This window comes from Platalea leucorodia (assembly GCF_965183815.1).
Source record: "Platalea leucorodia genome assembly, chromosome: 5".
Lineage (NCBI taxonomy): Eukaryota > Metazoa > Chordata > Aves > Pelecaniformes > Threskiornithidae > Platalea > Platalea leucorodia.
The window spans coordinates 53,235,427-53,258,700 of NC_138827.1; the positions used below are offsets into that span (position 1 = coordinate 53,235,427).

At 46.2% G+C, this 23,274-nt stretch overlaps 1 protein-coding gene across 2 annotated transcripts in view; it reads left to right on the plus strand.

The window, feature by feature from the left end:
• LAMC1 (laminin subunit gamma 1) overlaps positions 1-23,274 on the plus strand; it is a 68,097-nt gene that overhangs the window by 33,808 nt on the left and 11,015 nt on the right. The window contains exons 1-16 of one of the 2 annotated variants that reach the window (XM_082314110.1): positions 8,693-8,786; positions 8,856-9,197; positions 11,134-11,264; positions 12,366-12,532; positions 13,662-13,850; positions 15,955-16,072; positions 16,173-16,271; positions 16,376-16,512; positions 17,401-17,523; positions 17,611-17,800; positions 18,070-18,182; positions 19,498-19,719; positions 19,814-20,002; positions 21,416-21,661; positions 21,990-22,143; positions 22,600-22,742. In XM_082314110.1, coding sequence (XP_082170236.1) covers positions 8,784-8,786; positions 8,856-9,197; positions 11,134-11,264; positions 12,366-12,532; positions 13,662-13,850; positions 15,955-16,072; positions 16,173-16,271; positions 16,376-16,512; positions 17,401-17,523; positions 17,611-17,800; positions 18,070-18,182; positions 19,498-19,719; positions 19,814-20,002; positions 21,416-21,661; positions 21,990-22,143; positions 22,600-22,742 — 2,566 coding nt within the window. In that variant the 5' untranslated portion in view covers positions 8,693-8,783. Of the gene's footprint in view, positions 1-8,692; positions 8,787-8,855; positions 9,198-11,133; positions 11,265-12,365; positions 12,533-13,661; positions 13,851-15,954; positions 16,073-16,172; positions 16,272-16,375; positions 16,513-17,400; positions 17,524-17,610; positions 17,801-18,069; positions 18,183-19,497; positions 19,720-19,813; positions 20,003-21,415; positions 21,662-21,989; positions 22,144-22,599; positions 22,743-23,274 lie in introns of those variants that run through there. The other variant, XM_082314109.1, reaches the window with a different exon arrangement.

Consider the following 23,274-nt stretch of genomic DNA (forward strand, 5'->3'; position numbering starts at 1 on the left):
TCTGTGGCTGGTGAGTGGGAGGTGGAAGGGCAGGGGCAGGAGGGAGATTAAACCATCAAAATTCCAGAGAATTCAGTGTTTTGGGTATGGAACATTTTTGGCCTCTCCACGGCTGTACAGCCAGCAGTGTGGGAGCTAGTCTGGAAGGTCGTCTTGCTCCCAGAGCTGCTGAACTTGCTGCTGCTCAGAGCACTCATATATATCACTTAATTTGTTCTTAATTAGGTGCAATGCGAGCTGTGTGGTTTTGATATCTAATTCAGATAGGAGCAAAACCAGGCATTAGAGCTGTTGTGGGCTATGAGCACATGTGGAGGACGAGGGGGCAAGTGGGGAAAGCACCGCCTTTCAACAGGCAGGGGAAAAAGCTTCAAAATATTATTTAATAGAAGCTAGCAGCTAATTCTCATGAGCGGCGGAGCTGTTGAACTGGGTCGAGAGGCAGCGCTCTGGTGGGAGCTGGTGTACCTCCCCTCCAGCAGTGCTGGCACTGGAGCGAGGAGCGTCTTGCGTCTCACCCGAACATGCAGACACCATCCAAAATAACTTTCATGCTGCCTTTGGCTAGGACATTTTCCACTCTGGTCATTTGGGTTTGCTGAATTTCTTAAACTAAAGCGTTGCATATGCTTTGACTTTAGGTGTGCTAGTTGAAAGTGTGCAAGGGAAGGGCATCCAGCTGCTAGAGGGAGAGGCTCCTGGGAGGGCATGCAGAAGGAAAACAGACCTCAGGAAAGCCTGTTAACATTCCTGCACTAACTATCCCATTTGCAAAATGCTTTTTATTTGGACTTTTTTTTTCTTGGTCACCAGTCAGTAAAATCTAGTTGTCCTTTAAATAAATGGTTTTGCAATTCTCACCAGATTGTCTGATATTTAAATTTGTTCGGAAGATACTGCACTACAATCCAATAAACTTATTTTCTTATTACAAGTCATGTGTTTGCCAGTTGGCCAAATATCGTATTTAAAGAAGCTACAATTTCATTTTTGTTTAGCTATTTAAACTTTTGCTTTGGAGTTTGAAAGTAATTTTTAGTCTTTTTTTCTAGTCATTCTTCCATCCCCACATCTTCACCTCTGAAAAGATACAGTTGGAGCTGAACATCAGGAATATTCCCTCCTACACCTCCTACTGTCAAATTAACATATCTGAGGGGAAATTAAAATGTAATGTGATTTGGTCTTTGTTTTGTCAATTTAAGTTGAATGCTATGAGAATGACTTGAAGGTGGGTAAGATTTGTTGCTTTGTTGTGATTCCTTTGGAGATGCTTTCTTACTCAAGAAATGTTCATAAGAGATGTCTTGCCGTGCTGCCAAGGATGAGAAGTATCTCATTGTACAATTCAGTTGAAAGCTTTTTGGTGAATCTCCTCCCGCCTGCTGCTGCCACCAGCTCTGATCTTCTGGGGGAGTGTGGTGGTGGTTGCTTGCTTTGTTTATTACTGAATGGTAGCTGTATCTCCAACATGAGGACAACTCTTGGGAAAACATAACCTTGCTGGGGCACCAAAGTCCCACGGTGAGTTGGAATGGGTGGAGATTGCCACATTTAAAAGGCAGTTATTAGTGAAGTTGCTATTGGTGTTGCTACAGACTATCGGTGATGAAATGATGGTTTCTTGGTAATTGCCATGCATTCTCCTGCTGGGAATAAAACGCAAAAGACAGCTTTTTTGGTCTTCTCTGGATAAGTAAATTTTTCAGAATTTCAGTAAATTTTTTTTTTCCTTCGGTAAACCCCTATTTTGGGGGGAGGAAGGGGAGTAACCCCCCCACTTTTCCATGCTCCTTCAGTTGGGGGAGTGACTGTCTTCCACCCATACCTGTTGTGGACGGGTCACAGAGCAGCTTCTGGATGTTTGATACAAGCAGATGAATGCTCCAAGGGTCCCGACCCACCATAACCCAGACCCTGCTTGTCTTGGTGCTGACAGTGGTGGCAGGAGGTAGCTTTGCAATCCGGATGTGTGAATGAAATGGAGCCCTCCCCAAATGGCCCATGGCATCCTTGATCATCTGTGATCTGGCTGTGCTTGCCAAGTGTAAAGTGCCTTTTTAAAACGAGCTTTTATCGTTTGTGCTGAAAAAGGACTTTGAGGCTTCCGGTGCAGATAGGACTTTGTGTTGGACACGGGATCTTTCCAGTCCCTAGTGAATAAACACAGCTGGCCGTTTTGGGAAACGGACTTAACATCTCTGCATCAAAGCTGTACAAATAAGGCAGCAAGCTGTACTGAATTATTAGACAAAACGTTTTCTGACTTTTACACTGACTTGGGAGTGATCAAATGAAGAAATGGATTTCTTACGAAGCTGCCTTCAGCCCATGAAGGGGAAAATAAGTTTCCCCTGCTCCCCGCTTTGGAAACATGACTAGAACAAGCAGTCTCGATGACTTATCAATGTTGGATTATCATGCAATAATTTACTGGGCAGCCTTTTGCTGTCCGGAGCCGCCCACGCGCACAAGTCAATGGTGCCTTTGTTCAGGAGTGCTGGAAGAATGCATGATCTAATGGGGTGGTGGGAGTTCGCCTTCGTTCCAGCGCGCTCAAGGCTGCGCTCATTCCCCCAGTGTCCCAAACGCGTTTCCTTTCTCCATCCCTGTCTTAGTACAGGAGCCCAGAGAAAGCAACCCGTGTTTATATCTCCGTCAAGCTTTCTTAAAATCCAGGCGCCCGTCTCTGGTGGAGCTCTGCATGCCAAAATCTTTGGTTTGGTGGAGCGTGGTTTATGATGAGATTGCGTTAAAATCCAGCAGACGTTTCTTGTTCATGATGTACGTGCCTGAATCTCTAGACTCTTCAGGTGAGGACAAGCAAATAAACCTAAGGTTTATTATTACCAGTTTGTGTTCCCATAAGGGCCACCGCTCAGCATTTGAGAGCTGTCATCTGTGCTCTTGTGTGGAGTTATTTCCCCAGTGAAGATCATCAGAAAAAGAAAATCCTGCATTTTCTTTTTTCAGACCCTGGATGTTCCATTTGCTTGTGCAATACCAGTGCTCTCATCTTCCTCCTCCTCCTCCACAAATTTTCCCAGAAAAGCTAGGGTGTAGTTGTAATGGACATTTGCTCTAGAACTATAACAACTTCTTGCTTTCTGTCATAAGCTTGGCTTTTTCATGCACATGTGATGCAAGCGACATAACTTACCGCTTACGTGTTTTGCAGGTGTCGGGACTGTTGTTGTTTAATAAAACACTTTTATTCCAAAAGAGCAAGTCGCTCAGGATGTTTCTCACTCTACTCCCTTCCTTATAAACACTGTCCTGGTCTTGTTGCCCATCTGCATGCTGGAAAATCCTGTCCCATTCCATGGGATGGGATAACTCAGTCTTCTTAAATATTTCCCTCTCATCCGTAGCCCCTGTGCTCTGGGAAGGAAGCCTCCAGGAGGGCTTCTAGCATGGGAGGCTGAACAAAATACTGCAGTAGCTGAGAACTTGGAGTGGTTGGTTGACTCAAGAAGCAGTGATCAGTCTTGAACAAGATCCTGCGAACTTGCTGGCCTCTGTCTATTGACATCAGTATTTCCATCCCTTGCGATTCACTGCTCATGTGAGGTTCCTGTATCTCTGCTACCCTTTGCATGTCATGGTAGCGTAAGAGTGGAAGATGCTGCCTCCTGGTATGGCTGGTAGCTCTTTATTTGTCAGAGAGGAGCAGATGAGCACTTATGTCTTGAAGCAGCAGAGTAAGTCTGTCTGCTTATAGCTGGTCCAGCATTGTGCTTGGTGGTGGGGAGAGTTGAAGGTTCAAGAACAGAGTTGAGACAGGAGTAGAGGAGAAGATGGGCAAATGGCCTGGGGCATGTTCCAGTCTAGTAAACTGGGAAAGCTGGCCTTTCTTCCTGGGAATGATGGGGAAACAGGTCAGATAAGAGCAAAAAGAAATGCCAGTGGTAGTTGCTTGCTCTCTGTCTTGTCACCGCAAAATGGAAATGAAATCCAGTAACAAAAGTAATAAATATGCTGGTATTTTTTACTGTTTTGTTTTCAATTCTTTTAACCTTTACTTAGAAATAAGTTGTCAGCAGGTACCTGTGTGAAAAAGCTGCCTTGAAACAGGAGCCAACCAAAAGAGAAACAAAGCAAAGTTTAACTATTTCATTACTGCTCAGTGAATTTTGCTGAAAACAAATCTGCAAAGGCTTGGTTCTTTGCCCAGTACTACAGTCTTCTCAGGTGGATTTTTTTTTCCTGGGCAGTAAAACTCAGGGGCTGTATTTTAAAACGCACTGCCAGGAGGATGCACCAAGGGATTGTAGAGAGTGCAGAAGAGGTAGCATGGTTTCTTCTCACATGCAGGGGATGCGGGTGGACCGATAATGAAGGAGACTAGTGTCGTCTGGGCTTATCTCATCCAGGCATCTGCTCACAATTCAGTACTTGTAGTGGCGTGCCAGCTGGCGGGACGTTTTCCTGATGTAAATTATCCATCCGTTCTAAGGGGTCTGAATACAAGGAGGCCTTTTGTGTGTAGGGACGAATTCCTAACTTGGAGGGGAAAGGGAGGAGTTTCTAAAAATCTAAATAGCATTTGCTTACATTTTTCCAGTCTATCTTCACGGTTTTCAGCATGGTGCATTTCCTGGTGGACCCTGGGATACAGAATTGGGTGATAACCCTGCTGAGGAGGGGCTTTGGTTGCCGATGACGTCTGGCAGCTGTGGCCAGCGTGACAACGTGAGCAGGTTGTTGGGGGAAGCATCCCCTGCATCAAATAACGATGAACGTTTCCAATGCCACTGCTGCCGCCTCTGCAGGCACTCAGACTTGCTCGCTTGTTTGAATCTGTAATTGCAATACTGTCTTGAAGGATTATATGTGTGCTCGCTTACTTTAGAGAATGTTATTACAGGGTTTTCTACATCAGCCTGAACGATCAAAAGGGGCTGGTTATTTTGTCATCTTGTCTCTTGCTGTTGAACAGCTTCATGCCTCAGAAAAGATGCAGTTTTAAAATGTGGGGCTCGTGATTTTGAGCCTTGGATGCATTAAAGGCATGTCAGATTGCACTGGTTGCTAATTAGTCGTCTTTCTACTAACAAATTTTTATAACAAACATCTGGAGTTCTTCCTGCAAAATAGATCTGCCACTTCTCAGTACACAGAGGGAAATATTACCTGATACTTGACACTATCGGACACTTCTAAGCCAAACTGAGATCAAAATAATTACCAGCTTCTAGGAACAGGAGACTCTCTGTCTTCCAAATGAAACATTTAAAACTGCCTTTCACCTGGTTATTGCTGTTGCCATTTCTCTGTGTAATAGCAGTATATATTTATTTAGCCCTCCAAGACTTGAAAGCAATCTAGGTGACTTATCTTTGCTAGATAGGCTCTGCAACCTTGAAGAGCCCTGCTAGCTGCCAGGCTGCAGAGCACAGCTTTTACATTCAGTATGAACATGGAGGAAACGCATTTCAACACTGTGTCAGCTGGTCTTGGGTAAACTCTATTGTTCCAGCAGTATTTACCCACGGCAAGCTGATACTGCGCTAGCGCACAGCCGCTCTGTGTGCATTAACTGCATTCCTGTTTAATGCCATTAACAGGATTTCTCAAATAGTTATGCTGCCAGCTGAAATAAATGTCTTTTCACCTGGGTTGCTTGGTTGGGAGGGTTTTGAATGTGTTTTCTTTGGCCTGTGGTGTAAAACTGAAGATGAAAAAGGGAGGGTCCTTTCCATTTTAGCACAAGGGATTTCTATGGAAAATGCTTTCGCGCTGCCCAGAGTGCAGTTTGCACGTGTTGTGCCTTTAGCTGAGCTGGAATTTTTGCAAGGAGCTGTGGGAGACCTTGTTGGGGAACAGGGACTGTAATCCAGTTACAGTGGAGAGGAAAAATAGGTTTTTCTGGGGACGTGTGGGCTGTGACCTGGCCTTTCTGCTAGAGCAGAAAGCGGGGGGGTGTGTGTGTGTGTGTGTGTGTGTCTGTGTCTGTGTGTCTGTGTGTGGAGTCAGAGCACACGCCTGGCCCCCTCTTCATTCCCAGGATTCTTTCAAAGCCTTTCCTCCCTGAAGTCATCTTGATGAAGCCTGAGCACAGGGTTTTTCCTTCACGCTAGAGGAATGCAGTACTAGTAGAAGAAAACTGACCCACGTCAAAGTAGCAGGGTATTCTTGACAATTCAGTTGACACAATTTAATTGAATGATCTTCATGCTCTTGGCTCTGACTTTTTTTCCCTCTTGACTCATGGAATGGTGGCTCTTGCCTGATGTCTTTACTGTTTTCACTGGTGATGAAAATTACCCAAAGAAATCTCACCAGGGCAGTGACTTTCAGCCTCATATTTTGTTTTACTTCAGCGTGTGAGCTCAAAGAAAACTTCCTCATGAAGCTGATGATGACAGTTTTATTAGTGATAAAACCATGATAGTAGGTGTGGTTTTAGTTGCTGTTCATCCAAGGTGTTGGTGAAGTTCTTGGACTGGCGATTTGCAGGTCAACACATATACTAGGGTCTTCCTGCAGAAGAGCGAGGAGACATTTGCTTCTGGGACTCCTTGCCTTTATCTGGAAAAGATGGGGAGTATATCCTGCGTTTGTTTACCATGGGCCTGGAAAAGCTATTTGTGCATGTCCGGCCTATTGGCTTGTGTCTGGTGTGCTCACCTTGAGTTTCTGTGTGTGCACGCTCTTCACTTCTGAAGCATGCTTTGCCTTCAGTGAGGAGCTCTCTTCTTGAGAAGACACCACATATCAGGAGAAATGGGAAACCTGGAAGAGACTGATTTGTATACCTGATGGCTGCTTCTTGCATTGAGATTCATATGAAAAATACTTCCAAATAAATGGAAACAGGATTAATCATCTCTTGTGTTGGGCAGCAAGGAGAGGGTAAGCCTAAGCTGCATTACAATGTTAAGTGTTGATCCTTCGGAATTTCTAGCCCTTGTGGAAGCAGTTTGGCATTAATGGTGTGATTCCTTCTCACCTGTGTTCTGTGTGTAAGAAGATCTTGTTAAATAACTTGACCCCAAACCAAAAGTGACCTAGTATTGAGTAAGAGCTGCAGACTGTGAGTGTCTGGCTTCCAGTCCTGTGCTTAGGTCATCTGTAACCTCACACATGATGTAACAGTAAAGGGTATTTTGTGGGAAGTATTGGGAGGGTTGTATCTGTACAATGCCCCAGCTGTCTTGCATGTCACGCAGATAGTACTTTTTGGTAGGGTAAGGTATCAGCAGATTTCTTTGGCTTTAAACACAAGATTAGTCGTCTTTTATCCTTGGGACATGCAGGTGTAAGTTTTTTTTCCTAGTGCTGCATGTCTTAATTTTTACTTCAGTTTTTTTCTCGTATGTTGATTTCTCGACCCTTTGCCATGCTTCTCCTGCTACTTTGGTGCTTCCAGCAGCCAGAAAGGACAGAGGTTCCTCCCTTGTGCCGTCTGGGCTCTGGGCATGATGTGCCTAACGCAGGTGTAACTGGTGGGTGGCCTGCGAGTGAGAACTGTGGTTCATGACCTGATTTTGCAATCAGGTTTTGCATGTGTGCTTTGAGAGGCACACTGTTCTTGTTGCCTGGTGCCGCCTGGTCTGCTCTAACTTGTGAAGTGAGCCACTCTTCAGCAGGTGCAAAGCCTTGTGTTAAAATTTAACACAGTGGAGTTAATTAATTTCACAAGTTGAGATTAAATCCGCATGACTTCTACAGGCGGAGAAAACCTGTTTCTCAATCACTTGAAACTCTTCTAGTAGCTTGTTTTGTTTTGTTTTGTTCAATGAAGGGACCAGTGATGGCTGCAGCCTCTGCTTAGAGCAGTGTTTTCCTTGGAGGTGGTGGGAGCGTAAAACAGTATGGCAGGGACTAAACGCCTGAGGTTTTGTTCCAGACAAACCTCACGTTGTTTTAGCAAGTTCTGTATGTGCACCAGGGTGCTCGCCGAAGTGGAGCAAGAACAGCTGGCACGCAGCTGTACGCCTCCTCCTGGCAACGTGCCCCTCGGCTGGCGGGGGCGGCGCAGGAAGGTGGCTGAAGCGTGCTGCGGCCCTTTTCCACTAATGGGTTTTGTCGGGGGTGTGAATCCCCTGGGCGGTTGGTTTACGTGCACGGGGGTAGATGCTCAAGTCATTGGAGAAGAATCCATGAAGGAGGATGATCTGCTGATTGCCACAGACCTGTTAGGACATGAGTAGAGGGCAGGGAGGTGGGTTTACATTTATCCTCTTACAAGAGGGAGAACATGGCTAGCTTGTAAATCATTGCACACTGATGTGCAAAGTGTCTTGGCAACTTTAATCATATGGTCTGGGAAACTTAAACCTTGTTTTATCTTTCCCAGGGAATGAGTAGAAGAGGGTGTACTCGGTAGTTCACTGCTGAAGGAAAGGCTTCATGAGTAGTAGAAAGAGTTTGGGATATTGTCTATTTAGGGAGGAAGTAGAGGTACAAAACAGGCTCTACAGTGTGACCCTTACCTCTCTGGTTAATACTGTTTCTCCCATACATGTATTTAGAAGAAGTATTATCAAATGACATGGTTAACTTGGACCTGGGCTTAGAGACACACAGTGTGTTTGTGGCTCTGATGTAATATATCATCTGTTGGGGTAAGGACACTGTTGGTGATGTCTGCAGGAGAAAATTGCAGCTTGTGAGATGTGTGTTTGGTTGCACATAAATTTGTAGGTCTGTTTGTATATCTACTCAGCCTGCCCTCGACTTCTGCCTTCGGTTCCTTCACCTTGTCTTTGCTGGGAGATGCAGTACCTAGGACTGGAGGAGGTACTTCTGGTGCTACTGGACATTGCTCATCCTTCTGGATGGTACTAGAGGAGATGTTTCTTCTTAAGAGAGAACTGCAGTGCAGCTCTTCCCATTCTTTTTGTTTTAAGTTGAGTCTTTCTCATGTCTTTCTTCTCTCATCCACAGGAAAGGCCTTTGACATCACGTATGTGCGTCTGAAGTTTCACACCAGTCGGCCGGAGAGCTTTGCGATCTACAAACGCACCAGGGAAGATGGCCCGTGGGTGCCCTACCAGTATTACAGTGGCTCCTGTGAGAGCACGTATCACAAAGTCAATCGGGGCTTTATTCGGACTGGAGAGGATGAGCAGCAGGCACTCTGCACGGACGAGTTCAGTGACATCTCCCCTCTCACTGGGGGCAACGTGGCGTTTTCAACACTGGAGGGGCGTCCCAGTGCCTATAACTTTGACAACAGCCCTGTGCTACAGGTATGTGAACAGGACTAAGTCAATTGGGTGGTCTGAGTTGAGTCTGTTTAGTTGTTGTGGATGGTGGCTTTGTGCCGACTGGGGGCTGCACTACAGCCCTTACTCATGCTGAAAGGCCCCTGCACAGCTAAGTTGGCATGGCCAATCTAAAGAGATGCTTTTGAAGGAAGAGTTGAACTCTTGACTATTTTTAGTAAGTTTGTGGTAGAAAAAGCAGAATTGGTAGCATTAAGGATGATGTGTCATTAGGCATCATGGAAGTCTTTTTAGGATGGATGGAAATCTCTGCCTGCTTAGAAAGCAGGTGTGGGGATTTTGCTGTTGTTTCAGACATAAGGGCAGAGGAAGGTAAAGCCTAAGTCAAATGAATCTTTGAGGCATCTGCATTTATATTTTGAACACAAAAATTTAAGAAATGTGAGATTCTTCTAAACAAATAAAGGGTTATTGGAAGCCCTAACCTCTTCTTTTACATGTGTGTTGGGGTGAGGGAGCTTGATTTTATCCACAGTATTTAGTTTCTCTTACAAGCAGCTTGGGGAGGGGGTTTGGTCAAGGTTTTGGTTTTTTTTTTTTTTGTTGTTGCTACCATTCACAACACTGGTTGGGCAGTGGTCAGGAGCATACTGGGAACACCAATCTGTCCAGTTTACTTACCATTTTCTGTATGCTGCTTGATGACTTCTCCAGCTTATATTGCAACAAGGAGCTAAAGCTGTGGGGTTTGCCCCATTGGGGCTCGTCTCCTTCCTTTCGGAGCTGTGATTGCCACTTCTTCCCTTTCCTCTTCAAACAGCAGGAGCAGACTGAGACGTGATCCCCAGCCAGTGGGCAGGAAAGCAGAATCTGGTGGCGCTCGCTTCTGCAAACAAAAATAAAGATTAATGGGAAAGGAGAAACTCCTGAAATGGAAAAGAACCAGTTTGGCCGCCTTGTTGGTGTAGCTAGTCCTTGGAGAGAACAGGGTCTAATCGTTAAGGGGAAGGGAGAGATTTCAAGTTAGCGATACAGCATATAATTTTCTGATGAACTCCTCTATGTAAGGAATAGAGACCTGACCGCCAGTTTCCTAAAATATGTACAAACCTATGGTATTGCTTTTCAGAACTGAAGTAAGTGTCTTTTTGGGTTCAGCATTTCCATGTGTTTATGCCAGTGTTTGTAATTCAGCAAATCTTCTTATTGTACTGGCTAAGCAGCAATGCAGCTGCAGTGCAGTTGTACATACAAGGATGTTTTTCTTGTTTCTCTGGTGTCGGAAGGAAAATGGCATTGCAAAAGCTGTAATAAAAACAAGAAGGTACTAATGACAGTCACTGTCTGAAGGTGATGTGAAATTTGGGGACAGACTACATTTGCTGGCTGTTGCTGGAGGAGGGTAGGGTAGTGTGTTGAAGATGCTGTGTAAATATTATGAAAAGCTCTTGTGTTGTAAGTCAGATCTGCCTGTCTGTTTTTCTTCCTCAGCCTCCCCCAGCCTCATTCATCTGTCTGTGTCTTTTTGTTTGGTGGGATATGTCTGCAGACAAGTGCACCCTAAAGCTTTTCCCATTGGTGCTGTATAACTTTGCAGGAAAACCTGCAGTCAGATAGATACGTACAATTAGCAAGGTAGCATAATTGCCTGCACTGCACTTTTTGCTGGAGAGGTTACCCACTGCTTCGCAGCTGAGAGCTGTCAAGATGCGAAGAGGCATTGGAAAGGGTACCCAGGGAGGAGCAGGGTCTGGAAAATACATTCGATCCGAGAGGATGCGGTGTAAGGCTTCTCGGGCAGGGACGTGTGAGCTTCCGAGGTGCAGAGGGGAAAATGATGAGGAAGGAACTTGCTGAGTGATGAATGACTTTGTAAATACAACGGCTCATGACACAGCACTGGTATGCTCTTGAGGGGGATGTCTGATGTTTAATCTGATGGGATTTCTGTCTGCTCTAGGAATGGGTGACGGCTACAGATATTAGAGTGACCCTCAATCGTCTGAACACATTTGGAGATGAAGTTTTCAATGACCCAAAAGTCCTCAAGTCTTATTACTATGCGATTTCTGATTTTGCTGTGGGTGGTAGGTGAGTAGACAATAAACCTTTGTACTTATTTAAAGCTTTTGGTCAGGATTACTAGAGAGGTTTAAAGATTTTGATTATACTCACATGGTACCATTAGGCTCTGGTCTTTATTGACTGTCCTAAACGAAAAATGCAGTAGAATGAATATTACGAAGCTTGCAAATACTGTGTATAACCTCTTGTGGCTATAATTTCAGGGCAGACAGAGATCAAATTTTTTTTCCTTGATTAGATCAAATGTTAAATGATTTGGGAGGGCAGAGGGTGAAAAGAGTGACAAAAAACATGGGGATTTGCATTGGCTGCACCACAGGTCTGTGGAGGTCCCCGGGCTTCTGTATTAGTCACCTTTGTGCTATTTAATTTCTTACTGATACGAGTACATGGCCAGCATGCATCCCCTTTCCTGGACTCTCAAGAGAGAGAAGCTATGGAGAACATACTAACGGAAAGCCAACAAAATCTTTGCTTCTTCTGCTCAGCTTATTCTGTTTCAGTGACAGACTGTGAAGGAGTTGGTTAACATTCTTGTGTTTCTAAATGGCTACCTTGAGCATGCTAAACCTATTTGTTTCATAGAACGGTTTGGGTTGGAAGGGACCTTCAAAGATCATCCATTCCTTCCCCCTGCCCCAGCCAGGGACATTTTTCACTAGATCAGGTTGCTCAAAGCCCCATCTAGCCTGACCTTCAACACTTCCAGTTATGGGGCATCCACAACTTCTCTGGGCAACCTGTTCCAGTGTCTCACCACTCTTAATTGTAAAACTTTCCTGTCTTATGTCCAATCTAAACATACCCTCTTTCAGTTTAAAATCATTGTCCCTTGTCCTGTCACTACAGGCCCTGGTAAAAAGTCTCTCTTCATCTTTCTTGTAAACCCCCTTTAGATATTGAAAGACCTCAATAGGGTCTCCCTGGAGCCTCCTCTTCTCCAGGCTGAACAACAGCAGTTTTGTTCTCAATTTTATTGTGACCATATACCTTTGAATTTGTCTCGTCTCAGATTTTCAGATCTGGGCTTTGTTTTTTTGTGATTGCTCTGTGAGTGACCTGGATCCCTGGAGTTTAAATACCTGTTCCTTGTCCCTCCTTAACCAGATGCAAATGTAATGGGCACGCGAGTGAGTGCGTGAAGAATGAGCTTGGGAAGCTGGTCTGCAACTGCAAACACAACACCTTCGGGGTCGACTGTGAAAAATGTCTTCCTTTCTTCAATGACCGTCCATGGAGGAGAGCGACAGCAGAGAGCGCCAACGAATGCTTGCGTACGTGTGACCACGCTTGAGGGGGAAATCTCTCAGGGGTTAGGTCCCTGCCTCTGTTGGCATCCAGAAGCTGGCCCTGCATGGTTTTAAGTTATCTCAGTTGCAGTTAGCCAGTGTTAAACACAGTTCTGGTGTGTTTCAGTTTGTGGGACTGCTGGTCATTCCAGTCCTGTCCTGTTAGGAGTTTTCTGGTAGATCCCTAGAAAGGGGCATCTCCTTTCTGGAGAAGGATGGGAGAGACCTTTAGGAAAGAGGTGTGCTGCAAAAACCTACAGGCTTGTACTTTGAGACCCATAGAAAAAAAAAATCTGTATTTAGTATGCTGGTGTATAATTGCCCTTTAAAAAGCTCCTCATTTAGCATCCGCTGACTTCCTCTTGTATTTGGGTTATTGGTTTTTACAGTGCCTTGTAGACTATTTCATCCAGTTTTGAGGCTGTTGCAACAGTTCCGGACCGCAAATGCGGATCTCTGTGATGGAATGCCAATTTATTTTGCTTGGTTTTGTGTTGCACACCACAGCTCCTGGTAGTTTACTTTATGGGGAAGCTTTTTCAGACAGAAAAGCTTTCTTCTTGTCTGACCTCCGTGTGTGTTGATCAATCCCAGCTGCCTGGTAAAGACCTGTGGCTTCCCTCGACAGGCCGGTGAAACTCAGGTCTCCTGCTCCCTAGACAGAGGGAATTTGTAATCCAGGGGAGAAACTCTCCTTATAGTATGGAGTCAGCCTCACTGTTACCTTCTCGTGCTCGTTTGCATGATTGAGATCGGTGTTGCTGTGTGGGAGGGTGGCATTGCAGCTGAAAATGGCAGCCCAACATGGAAGAGAGTAGGTTAGAAAATGCTGGTTTTCTTCTGGATGCAGATGAGTGGTCTCGGAGCCTGTTTCATCATTACAGTCTTGCTCCCCCCTCCCCACGTTCAACCACCACAAAAACACGGTTTCCCCTTTTTCTTCTCATTGATGCACAGATGCCTTAGGGGTTCTGTGCATGGGTCTCGGGATGGTTAAAGGCTCCTACTCCAGCTCCCCTACAACTTAATATTGAGCTTTGCGTAGCAGGTTTTGTGACTGTCGGGGTCGGATGGCCGCATGTGGTGTTCACTGATGGTACCCTTGTCTTTGCAGCTTGCAACTGCAACGGGAGGTCGCAGGAGTGCTACTTTGACCCTGAGCTGTACCGCTCGACGGGCCACGGGGGCCACTGCACGGGCTGCTTGGATAACACCGATGGCGCCCACTGCGAAAGGTGCAGGGACGGCTTCTATCGCCTGGGGAGTGAGGAGGGATGTCTGCCCTGCAGCTGCAGCCCAGTCGGTAAGCAGTGGCAGCAAACATTTCTGCTTGCCAAACTTCCATGCACAAAAGCTAGCTCTTATCTCTGTTATGCAGCTAATTGCACACTACAGGGTAAAAAGAGTGGGTTTTTGTTTGGTTTTCTTTTCTGTCTCCCCCCACCCCTGTAGGAAATGTTTTTTGGGTTGTATTTTGGTTTAAATTATCCTTGGATCTAGTTGGGGTGGCAGGGGCAGCTGGTTCACCTCTGCAGCATTTACTCCTTCAAGTGTGTTCCAAAATAGATTTTACTTCGGGTTTGAGTGTTTTTTGGGTTTGGTTCCCCGCCACTGTGTATGTGTTACCCTGGACGCTCCCAGTACTAAAGAGCTCATTTAAATTCTTAATAAACAAGATGATGTGAGTGGATATTTCTGGAAGTTCTTCATACTGAAGAATTGTAGTGAACTTCAGCTGCATCAGTTTCTCCTACTGAGTATCCAAGCACTATAAATACAAACCAGTGAAACCTTAAACACAAAAGGGGATGGTGGTGAGAAAAAAACAAAGTAAACTCAAAATATGTAGTTAAACTCCTTAAAAAAAAACAAACCACAAACAACAACAACAACAAAAAAAAAAAACCCAAAAAAACCCCACACCAACACAACAAAACCAAAAAAAAAAAAAAAACAAATGCAAAAAATTCTGGCAGGAGATCAAATCTTTTATCGTCAAGGGAACCACTTGACCCATATGGAGTGATCCCAGAACTACACCAGCCCACAGCAAATAAGGGGGAAGGAGACAAAAGGGTAACAGATAGTAAGATATGATGTGAGGTTCCAAAATAGAGTAGCTGGAATAAGTAATTGCTTGCAGCATGCCCTAAAAGCAGCCAGCGAGAAGTCTGCCAGGGTATGTCTCCTATCTAATTTGGTCAGAGAGTTGTACAGTTGTCAAATTTTTGACCAAGAAAGGCCTCTTTCTTCCTCTGTCTGCTCTCCCAGGTCCTCGTGTCGGACCTTATTTTAACAGGGGTGAAGGCTGGTATCAGCTGAGATGGTTGAGAAGAGGCAGGGAGGTGACTTCTCAGGTCTTTAAGGACAAATTTCAAAGGGCTTTATATCTTGGACATCAGCTTGTATCCCGTGGCACACTGGCACCCAGAGTTTACTTGAAGCCCTGGATTGGTTTAGATGGATATTTTTTTGTCCAAGTACTGTTTTTTCCTAAATAATCATAAGTGGGACTGCAAAGGGGATTTGAACTTTGGCTTTATATGGTAAAGGTTTTGTGAGTTCTTCTGTCCTGTCCAGCCTAATCATCTTGTAACTCTTCACTTTGCTATAATCTTCTGGTGTGGATTGAAGTGGAAAGAAGCAACTATTTCTGTATATTAAAATATTTTTCTCCTGGTAGTTAACTCTTACAATGCTGATAACTCCTAGGCTGCTAGCTACACTGGTGCTTGGGAGAAAGCATTTTGTCAGCTGTGGATTAAAGGAACTGCTGCTGCTTTTTCTTCAAGTCTGCTTGAACAGAGCAGTATTGAGGAAGACATCCTGCCAAAAATGAGAGCTTTGCTGAAGAGTTTGTTGGGGTTAATAGTGGCACACACAGCCTCACTCTGAGGAGGTGGTTTAGTCTTTAAATCCAACTTGGGAATCAAGGGAGGAAATCAGAGCATGAAAGGGAGAGGTCAGGATATCCCCTGGCAAAGCGGAGATGGTGATTAGGGAGAACACAAGGGATTCAGTGAATAAAATCTCGGAAATGGTGCATTGCAGGGTAAAACAGGCATGGAATTAGAGGCATGCAAAGGTAACATTGAGGATGAAATAGGAATAAGGATGAGAATGCAATCTGAAGTTAAAATTATATATAAAAAGGTTGGTTGGTAGGAATACTTAAAGCTGAATATAGTTTGGAAGACTAGGTAGCGATTTATCTCTCTAGAGCTGCTAGGGGAAAAATCCCTGTGAACTAGGGGCAGTCTTTAGGTAAGCTGTTACTCATCAGCTTGAAGCTATGCTTCCCACTTTCTTTTCCCATATTTCTTGCCCATTTTGTAAAGTTTTAAAAAATTGCAGGCTAATAGAGCTGGGCGGGTCTGCTGAGATGCCTGTCCTTTCTGTCCCTGCAGGCTCCCTCAGCACGCAGTGCGACAGCTACGGCCAGTGCAGCTGCAAACCGGGCGTGATGGGTGAGAAGTGTGACCGGTGCCAGCCAGGTTTCCACTCCCTCTCTGAAGCTGGGTGCAGGTAAGGGGTACTGCTGCTCTCTAAAAGAAAAACTAGGTGCCTTTTTAAAGCTTTCTCTGTGTGGCCTTTAATGAGTTATCCTCTCTCCTGGCTCTTTCAGGCCTTGTTCTTGCAATGCGGCTGGCAGCACAGGGGAATGCAATGTCGAGACAGGACGATGTACATGCAAGGACAACGTTGAAGGCTTCCACTGTGAGAGGTGAGTTTCTCTTCCTGTGGCTTTGTTTCAAGAATGAGAAACATTTGAGCAATAGCCTGAGGTAAGGATCAGGGAAATTAATTCTCTTTCCTTCACATCTTCAGATGCAAACCTGGATTTTTCCATCTGGATTCCTCCAATCCAAGGGGCTGTACCCCCTGCTTCTGTTTTGGACACTCTTCAGTCTGCACCAATGCCATCGGCTACAGCATCTACAGCATCACCTCCAGCTTCCAGTTTGGTAAAATTGAGCCTGCCTTTGTATCTCGGGTTGGCCTGTATACTCAAGTCAGAAGCGATTAAAAAAAAAAAAAACAAAAAACAAAAACAAAAAACCAAACCAAACCCTGCTCCTTCCTCCCCGTGCAAGATCACAAACCTTGGGCAGGCAGCTCCAGGACCCCTCTTTTGGAAGTGCTGAGTTACTGCGAGCTTCCCAGTCAGCAGCTTGTTTGTTCAGCTAGGGAGGAATGAATTCACAGCTCTGGCCTCGGGCACCCAGTGCAGGTGCAAACAGGAATAGTAAATGTAAAGCTTTTGTAGCTTGAGAGAGGTGCTGGCAAGGGGGTGTTTTCTTAATTTTAGAACCAAATCAGGAATTCCTGATTGAGAGGATTATAATCACTTTAGTTTTGGGGTTTATGTGGCTCTGAATAAAACACAATTGTGTTTCTGATGGGTCTGTAAGCTCAGGAGAGATCTTTTTTTGTATAGTCAGTTTCCTGTGTGTATGCATGTTTTCATGCTGCATAGTCTGAAAAGAATATCTTTTTAATTAAAATTCCACTGGAGAATAGTTCGTATGAAGGCTGAAAGTTGCATTAAGTCGTAGGGGACTGCAGGTTTTCTCATCCCTGCTTAAGCTCTTTAGAAAAGATGATTTTGAACAAGTAGTTGTCATAGGGTTCAAAGTTCAGAGGGTTCAAGTCAGCACTCGAGTCAGGGGCTTGAACTGGAAAGATGATGTTTGCTGTCTACATTCTTCTGCACAACTACTTTCTAAAGTCTGTTAGTGCCAGTGTACAGACTACAGATAAGTTACATATGAGCAGTGTGCAGTATGACACGAGAAGTATGTGCAAAGCTACGTCTTCCAAGGGTGTTAATTCTTGCCCATTTGATTTTTCAGGAGAGGATGAGTGGCGCGCTGAGCAGCGTGATGGCTCAGAAGTCTCACTCCAGTGGAGTGCGGAGACCCAGGATATCTCTGTTATCTCGGACAGCTACTTCCCCATGTATTTTGTTGCACCACGTAGGTCATTCAAGAACCAACACTTTCTGTGCTACGTGTGCCCTTTCTGTTCTGTCCCCTAATTGTAACAATTTCTTCCCTTTTCAGGCAAGTTCTTGGGCAACCAGGTTTTGAGTTATGGGCAAAACCTGACCTTCTCCTTCCGTGTGGACAGACGGGACACGCGCCTCTCAGCAGAGGACCTGGTGCTGGAAGGGGCTGGGCTGAGAGTGTCAGTGCCGCTCATTGCACAGGGCAACCCCTACCCCAGTGAGAATGCACTCATCTACACCTTCAGGTGAGAGGACTCTGCAGGTGTGGTGGGAGCAGCTGGGACCTAGCCTGCGGTGCCCCTGGCCTCTCAGCTCTTGAGAAAATAAACAGCATTAATTTTAGCTCGGAAGAGCGGTCTTATCAGGTTAATTTGAAGCCCGCTGTCTAGCAGCATTGCATAAGCCTCTGCGAAGGATGTTGCAATAGCATACCACTGTTGGAAAGGGTGCTTTAAAAGGGCACAGCTGTTAGCATCTGAAAGCTTTGCTGATGATGCATGGCTCTTCTCCATAGGCTTCACGAGGCTGCAGATTACCCATGGAGGCCTGCTCTTACAGCATTTGACTTCCAGAAGCTTCTCCACAACTTGACTTCCATCAAGATCCGCGGGACGTACAGTGAGAGAAGTAAGTTGCTGGGCAGACACATTCGTCTAGTGCTTGTGTTGCTTTATTTTAGGGCCCGGTCATAAATAGCTGTGGCAGGTTATTTGGCAAAGCCCGTGCTGATTTGCTTTTCCCCTGGTCTTCCTGTGTAACAGCTTCTCCCGGACCTCCTGGAGAGGAGTTGGGGGAGAAAGGTGCTGCCTTTGAGAGCCTGGAAGCTGAGCACCCATCACCTGCTGATTCTTTGCTTCTAAATGTGGGGGTTTTGCTGTGCTGCACAGCCAATGTCTTCCAGATTGGTAGAAATACATAGTACAGAGTCCTGAAGGAGATGGTAGAAGAGATGTAGGGAGTTTACAACGTTTGGGCCTCAGTTTCTGCTATACTGGGAATGGTTACATACCCCCCTGTTTCCTGGTCTTGCCTTGGCATGACAAATGGGAAGGACAAGGACTCAAAAGCACTGCCTGTGCTGAACTTGAGTCAAAGTTCCCTGTAAGGAGGATTTATAAAAACCAGGCATGAATTAGGAGCAAAAATATTGGGTATATATTGGGTATTGTCATGCGAAGAAGAATTTTTGCAGAAAGATGCAAAGGATGAATTTGCATTTGCAGAAGGTGGGAAAGCTGCAAGTGTTTTCAGTAGAGGTGGCTCATAAAGAGGAATGTGAGGTTGTGAGATGGAGGGGAGGAAAGGTGTGGAGCAAGCCGTCCCCTGAGTGCTATAGCTGCTGCTAATATGTGGGAGCTGAGGCTCTGCTCGGTGCTCTAGAGTTGCTGCAGTGGTACAAACACACTGCTATAAGTTAAAAACCAGCTATGTTGTGGCCAGGCCTCATTTCTGCTCCAGGGAAGGGGCTGGGTGGAGAGGAGGGAGCTTTCAAATGCCAGACAAAGGAATGGCCTGAGAGGGATAGCTGAAGAGTTCGCCCTGAGGCCTGGTCTGCAGATGCTGTGTTAGACACTGTGTATTAAAGAGATGGTCTGTCCTCCCTAGAAAGACAGGAATTGATTTTGGTATTTGATTTGGAAATTGAAACCATATGCATGCAAAATGTAACTTATTTTAACTGACCATACTTGCTCACATGCTGTTCTCAGCATCCTCCTCTGTTGTTATTCTCAGCTTCCCTGCCCTGCGCGTGCCCTGTGTGAGCTATATTGCATCTTTTCTCATCTGTCTAAACCTTCCTGGAGGGTTTTGCTTCTTGGTTCACCTTACCAACTGCAAGCATCCACCTGTCTGTGTCTTGTACCATTCAGATATATGTTTGGTGAAGCAGTGACGAGAGCCTTTGTGGTTACAAAGCATTTCCCCTCTCGGTGCTTTCTAGGTGCTGGCCACCTGGATGACGTTACCATCATGAGCGCTCGCCCTGGACCCGGTGTGCCTGTGGCCTGGGTGGAGAGCTGCTCCTGTCCGGCAGGATACGAGGGGCAGTTTTGTGAGCGCTGCTCCTCTGGATACCGGCGAGAGACGCCGAGCCTCGGGCCCTACAGCCCCTGCGTACCTTGCACTTGCAACGGGCACAGCGAGACGTGCGAGCCTGAGACGGGTAAGAGGGGCAGATAAAACAGGGAGCAGCAAGAGGGTGGTTCTTCTTTCTGGGTTGGACGATGAAGCAAAAACCATGTCCCTCTCTATTGCAGGTGTGTGCAATTGCAGGGATAACACGGCAGGGTCTCACTGTGAGAAGTGCAGTGATGGGTATTACGGAGATGCGACAGCGGGCACGGCCTCAGACTGCCAGCCCTGCCCGTGCCCAGGCAGCTCGAGCTGTGCCATCGTGCCGCGCACGAAGGAGGTTGTGTGCACCAGCTGCCAGGCAGGCACTACAGGTGTGTTCCTACATGAAAAGTCTTTTTTTCTACACCCCACGTGCCTGTGGAAATGTGTCCCCTGCCAGTTCTGGGGCTCTGACCTGCAGTGAGCAGCGCTGAAAGCTGCTGTGTCTTCTGGTTCAAATGCTTCTCCCTTCCTCAGCCCTATTTTCTGTCCTGCGAGAGGCTCAGGGCTACCAGTGTTCTTTGTGTCTGTCTCTCGAGAACAAAAAGGAGACAAAGGCTTAATCTGTGCAAAGTCTGAACATTTCTATGCTACGTGGGTGAGCCATGCTAGCTTCTAATGGGGCTCTGTTAATTGCACGGTGTTGGGCAGAAAATACGATAGATTTAAAAGAGCCAGGAACGCAGGTCAACTGAATTAAAATTAGAAGATGCAGTTTGCCAGCCAGAGAGGCACTGCGGGTTGCTTGCAGGGGAGGGCCAGTGCCTTCCCTAGGAGAAGCAGGAAGGCTGCAGTGACTCACAAACACTGCCCAAAATATACAAGACCAAATTTATGCTCAGCAATTTTAAAGGGAAATACACACACAGGTACAGAGCTGCTCTTCTTAGGAGTAAACCATGAAGTCCGAGCATGTGCCTGAGTCATTAAGCAGAGCCGTTTGTTCTGCCTGCAAACAGCAAGGAAACCTTAGGATGGTTGGCAGCCTCCATGCTTCTCTGCTGATTTTATGCTTGGCATGGCAGAGTCCAAAGTACAGAATACCTGTAAATGCCTGAAATGCTTAGAAAAGCCCCTGACCACACCTGAGCACAGAGGCAGCTCGTGGGTGTTCCCATGGGTGCCGTTGCTTCGTGAACCAAAGTGGAGTCCAGGGGCCCAGGTTCCCTGCAGCTCAGGTTTCAGTACGAACTCATCTTTACTTGTAGCTCTGTGATCGTACAAGAGTTCTTCTTGTCTCCTGTCGCCACCTTGGGATGTGAGGGAAAAGAGGGTTTGCATGTGCAAGAACTGCCTAAGAAACGGAGTTATAGCTGGCTGGGGAGGTCAAATCTGCAGTAAGCGTAGGGAGCTGCTGAGTTGGATGCTTCAGTGGCTGCCTGTGGAGGTTTGGCAGATCTCACTGGCAGTGGGGCTTCCTGGAGCAGTGATGCCCCATGGAGCTCTACCTGCTTGGAGTCTTAAATTAACAACAGATTACAACAAATAGGTTTGGCTTAAAGGGATAGGAGGGAAAAGAGGAGCTGAAATAATTCATAATGCAAAGTTCCAGTGAAAAAGCAGCTTAAATTTAGAGATGGGGAGGGATTCGTGTGTGGTTTCACACACTTTTCTGGCCCCAGCAGAAAGATAAAAGGGGAGGAAGATGGAGAGTTGACTTTTCAGAAGGGGCTGCAAAGGAGGTCCGGGTGAGATGGCAGCAAAGGGCTTTCTGCTGCAACATATGCGTTTCTGCTGTGTCCCAGGTAAGAGGTGCGAGCTGTGTGACGATGCCTATTTCGGAGACCCGCTGGGTGAAAATGGTGCTGTGAGGCCTTGTCGCCTCTGCCAGTGCAATGACAACATCGATCCCAACGCCGTGGGGAACTGTGACCGCCAGACGGGCGAGTGCCTCAAGTGCATCTACAACACTGCCGGCTTCTACTGCGACCGCTGCAAAGACGGCTTCTTTGGGAACCCCCTCGCCCCTGATCCTGCCGACAAGTGCAGAGGTGCGAGACAATTCCTTTTGCATTGAAGAATGGTTTTGTCCCCAAGAGCTGCTGTTTCCTGATGTGTTGTTAGGACACAATGTCAGGCTGTTGTTTGTGCCTGTCAGCAGCGATGCGTGGCTTTATCCTGGTTTGGTGGTTCTAGCTTGGTAAAACGCTTGTGTTTGCGGGCACTTACCGCCGTCGAAGCAAAAGCATTGTGCAGTGCAGGGGCTGGGCTGCCGCATGTTTTGGATCCAGGCCCATTTAGGGACCAGCTAGCAGGGTACCATCACCACAAGAGACTTCTGACTTTCTGCATATTTCTCCATCCCGTTTATTTTTGCAGCTTGTCACTGCAATCCCTATGGCACTGTGAATCAGCAGACGAGTTGCAATCAAGTGACCGGGCAGTGCGAGTGCCTGTCTCACGTCACCGGGAGGGACTGCAGTGCCTGTGAGCCTGGCTTCTTCAACCTCCAGAGTGGACATGGCTGTGAGAGGTGACGTTCACCTTGGCTCAGGGCAAAGAGCCTGGTTTTGGGGGTTCTGTGCTTACCTTGTGCAGGAATGTGATGTTTGTCACAAGTATCTGGTGTGCCTCGATGCTGCTATGGGTGGGGAAGAGCAGCAGTCAAGGAACAGCTATGAAGGCTGTACAAAAAGCCTGACTTATAGCTTTATAAATAGCTTTAAATCAGGGTTTTAAATAGAAAAGTGCAACGTGACTGTGTGATTATTGGTAGCAGGGACTCGTGGGTTCCTTTTTTTAGTGCAGGCCCCAAGTGACCTTGCACAGTTCAAAGGCTCAGTGCCTCGCCTCCTGTATCTGCCCAGCAAGAAAAGTAACTTTCGGGAAGTGGAAACATTGAGCTGTGCTTGTTAAGTCTCCTTCAGAGAGGTGCTTCACCCGTGCCTCCCTTCTGTGTCACTGCCTGACGTGTGGCTGCCTCCCCCAGGTGCAACTGCCACGCGCTGGGCTCCACCAATGGCCAGTGTGACATCCGCACCGGGCAGTGCGAGTGCCAGCCCGGCGTCGCCGGCCAGCGTTGCGACAGATGCGAGGTCAACCACTTTGGCTTTGGCTCCGAAGGCTGTAAACGTAAGTCTGAGAGGCTGGAGCGAGGCAGATGGGAAAGAAGCATCCTTACATAGCCAGCCTTGCCTTTGCTTTCTTCCTGTCTTTGGGAAGGTGCTTTCTCACCTCCCTCTTCATCACAGCCGAAATTGGTACTTTTATGTCCACACCCTGCATGGTGAAATTTGATCTGTGTACAATAGCTTATCCCCTTTTTCTTTCATTATTTTTTTAATTGGGGGTAGGAGGAACTCGAACTTATTAGATAGCCACTTTTCTTTGGTGTAAATACATTCTCTGAATCTTGTCCTGCAACAGTCCTGTTTCCTAATGTTAAATCAGCACAGCTACTCTGCAAATGACCTGAATATACAGATTTTGTCTTGAGGAACAACAGATCTTGTGAACATGATTGAAAAACAGGATGATCCAAACTTTCCTTCTCGATATCCCTGCCTGTAAAGAGCAGAAAAATTAACTGCAGTTGATTACAATGAAACGGGGTAGAAAATTACAATGCTTCATGGGAGAGGCAATAGCAACACTGTGAACACAC